General features: G+C 37.7%; 1 protein-coding gene across 1 annotated transcript; it reads right to left on the reverse strand.

Moving 5' to 3' along the window:
• Nucleotides 1–756: 756 nt before the first annotated feature.
• LOC139902244 (uncharacterized) lies at nt 757–1,797 on the reverse strand. The gene has a single exon (XM_071884889.1). The coding sequence runs from the start codon at nt 1,795–1,797 to the stop codon at nt 757–759; it is 1,041 nt and encodes a 346-aa protein (XP_071740990.1).
• Between the last annotated feature and the right edge of the window lie 1,479 nt (nt 1,798–3,276).

Raw genomic sequence — 3,276 nt, forward strand, 5'->3', positions numbered from 1 at the left:
AGATGCAAGCTTTGATCCACATTATAAACTTCGAGCCAAACCCCATCTCACTAAGAACATGAAGCAGAAAAGCATAAGAGACGGTGTCATACGCTTTGGAGAAATCTATCTTTAGGAAAAGTATCAGACTCTTCTTTTTCTTGGCCGAGTGCCATATCTCGTTTAATACCATTACCCCATCCATTAATAATCTATTAGGAACGAACCCATTTTGGTTTTCGCTAACAATGAACGGGATAACTTTCTTTAAACGATTTGCGAGTACCTTTGCAATGATTTTGTAAGGACCATTTATGAGGCTTATGGGTCTCATTTGATCAATAGAGGAAGAAGAATTTTTTTTTGGAATGAGGACGATGAAAGATGAATTGAAACCTTTAGGAAAAGACGCGTTAGCGTGGAATTGTAGAAATGTTAGCATGATGTCACTTTCTAAAAAATCCCAACACTTTTAAAAAAACTTCATGGAATAACCGTCCGGGCCCGGAGATTTACTACCATCAAAGGCGTGGATGAAATTTCTGATCTCTTCTTCATCAAACTCTACTTCTAAAAGAGAAGCTTGGCCCGCTGTTAACCTGCTCAAACCAAACAAGGCCCAATTAATATTCTGCAAACTGTTCTGGACAGTAGGAATCGAAAACAACTTTTCAAAATAAAAGACAACGTGATCTTTAACTAAGTTGGGATCATCCTTCCAAACTCCATTGATTATCATACCCTCAATTCTTGAAGATTGCATTCGTATGCGACACATTAAATTGAAGAATTTGGAGTTCTTAGTCCAACTTTTAACCAATTTATTCTCGAAAACATTCTTCTCCTCGATTCTTCCTTTGCCTTCAAAATGCGCCTTTGAGCTTTGGAAACAATTAAAGCAAAATACTCCTCTATAGACAAATCGCGTTGCTCAAATAAAGAATTTAACTCGCGAATAGAATTTTCACAATTAGAAAGTTCTTGCCTTCGCGCTAATGTCTCCACAGAATGCCAAGATTTGAGTTGTTCTTTCAATAAAATCAATTTTCTTTGTAAGACAAAAGCTGCCCAACCATTTACTTTGAATGATTGCCAAGCCGTTTTACATTTATCGTAAAAACCTGGTTGCTTGAACCACAGATTAATAAACTTGAAAGGTTTAGGGCCCCAAAAGACAAGGTTTTTGGCCCAAACTAAGGGTTTATGATCTGATAAGTCTGAATCTGCAGCAAATAAGGAGGCTTCGGCCCAAAAAGAAGCACTTTCGACATTAAGTAACACTCTGTCAATACGAGATTTCTTCCCCAACGGACCCTCCCATGTGAATGATTCATTCACAATGTTTTGATCTAACAAATTGCAATTGAGTAAGAAGTTATTAAAGTTTACCATGTTCGCCTCATCTTGGTTTTCTCTCAACCTTTCTTTGGAAAATCGGGTTGAATTAAAGTCACCCAAAATACAAGCAGGCCCGTTCCAATCATTAAGCATATCCGCCAATTGATTCCAAACAATATTCTTTAAGACCTCTGTTTTTGGAGCATACACGTTTATGATCATTATAGACACATTCAAAGGTAAAAACGAAACATACGTAGCGATCCACTGTTGATCATACACCACCTCGATCAATTTAAAATAATCATCACGCCACAAAGATAACAAACCGCATGATCTTCCAACTGCGCCTACTTGAACCCCTTTGTATGAATTATGTTTCCATATTTCATTCAATACAGGAATACGGACCTCTTTAACCTTTGTTTCTTGAATTGCAACGAATTGGATATGATATTTAGCCACCATTCGACCTACCATTTGACCCCGGTGTCCTTTGACCAGAGACCTCTAGTGTTTCAAGATGTCAACCTCATTGGCGGTTTTTAGTAGGAGGTGTTGGGGGTTCACCGTACTCCCTCATATCGCTGAAAAATTCGTTATATTTTCTAATATGAATATCTTCTTTATCAGGATTAACGAGTTTTGCGTTTATGGTGGATTGAGTAGGAAGCTTAGGAATGTCTATTGAATCTGTGAAACCATCTAAACCATCTTCGCCTGACCCTATATGAGACGACCCATCGAAGGGATCTTTATCAAGATTACCCGATTTAGCCTTCAAGATGTTCTTCTTTTCGCTTTTAGATAATTTTGTTTTGGAAAGATTAATTGCATTACTCGATTCTTGGGCTTGTAGTTTTTTAACTTTATTAAAGTTGTCAAGAAAATTAGAGCAGGGTATATTGCATGTGTGGTAGGGCAGACAACTTTGAAAACCACTGAGTTGCCGGTTGACTTAGAGGAAATGGAGGATAAAGTGTTGGCTAAAGGAACATTATTTGGTTTAGGTAATGGGAGAGTTTCACAATTTTGAGGTTGTATTGATGTACCTTTTTGAAAAGTTGACTCTAAATTGTCACTTTTGGAGTTAGTAGAAGACAAAGTATCCTTTTGCGAACTATTAAAGATTTGCACCATATTATTATACATATCTGCTGCAAACTCCTCCTCATTAAATGAGGTTGGTAAAAACTCTCTTTTTTCACCTTTTTCACTCGTTCCCAGGCTTAAAGGTTCAAAACTTGAATTCAAAGTGTCACTTTCCGGCAGAAGACCACCGGTTCACCAATCGAAGAACAAACAGGTTCAAAACAGGCAGCTGACAATCTAGTGACCTCAGCATTATAACTTTCCACATCTAAAACCGAAAACAATGAATCATTAACCGAATGGACTTTATCCTCTTCTACCCATACTTTATAATTTTTAGAATTTTTGAAGTTTGCAAATTGATACTCATGAATATCACCCGGGTCTTGAACTTCCATGAAAACGTAAGAAAAACAAGATTGAGATTTGTTATGTGTCGATCGATCAACACATAACATGTTACCGTAGTTCTTAGCGATAGCAATAATGTTGTCCACCATTCCACATTCATAAGGGAGACCTTGCAATTTTAACCATGTAAATCTTGAAAAAATTCATTTTCTATCCTCCATAGCTTGAACCGCTAAGAATTCATCGTAGCCACTTCCCGGACCCTGTATAGCTTTAGCGAAACCGTCCGAATTACTGCATTGGACAATGCACCCATAGACGCCCCAAACGCTAATAGAGGTAACGAGAATGCTCCTATTCTTCAACCATCGTAGGACCTTTTCTTTACATATAGGTTTTCGATCGATGAGCATTACGGAACACCCCAGACTTTGGACTGATTCCTCATCAGGTTCAAAAAGCCCGATCTGTTGATGTTTTGACACCAAGTGAAACATATGCCTATGATTAAGACTC

This window comes from Rutidosis leptorrhynchoides, chromosome 3 (assembly GCF_046630445.1).
Source record: "Rutidosis leptorrhynchoides isolate AG116_Rl617_1_P2 chromosome 3, CSIRO_AGI_Rlap_v1, whole genome shotgun sequence".
Taxonomy (NCBI): domain Eukaryota; kingdom Viridiplantae; phylum Streptophyta; class Magnoliopsida; order Asterales; family Asteraceae; genus Rutidosis; species Rutidosis leptorrhynchoides.

Bases quoted from the DNA above. Each gene is read 5' to 3' on its own strand.
- LOC139902244 (XM_071884889.1), bottom strand. From the start codon at position 1,797: ATGGTAGGTCGAATGGTGGCTAAATATCATATCCAATTCGTTGCAATT.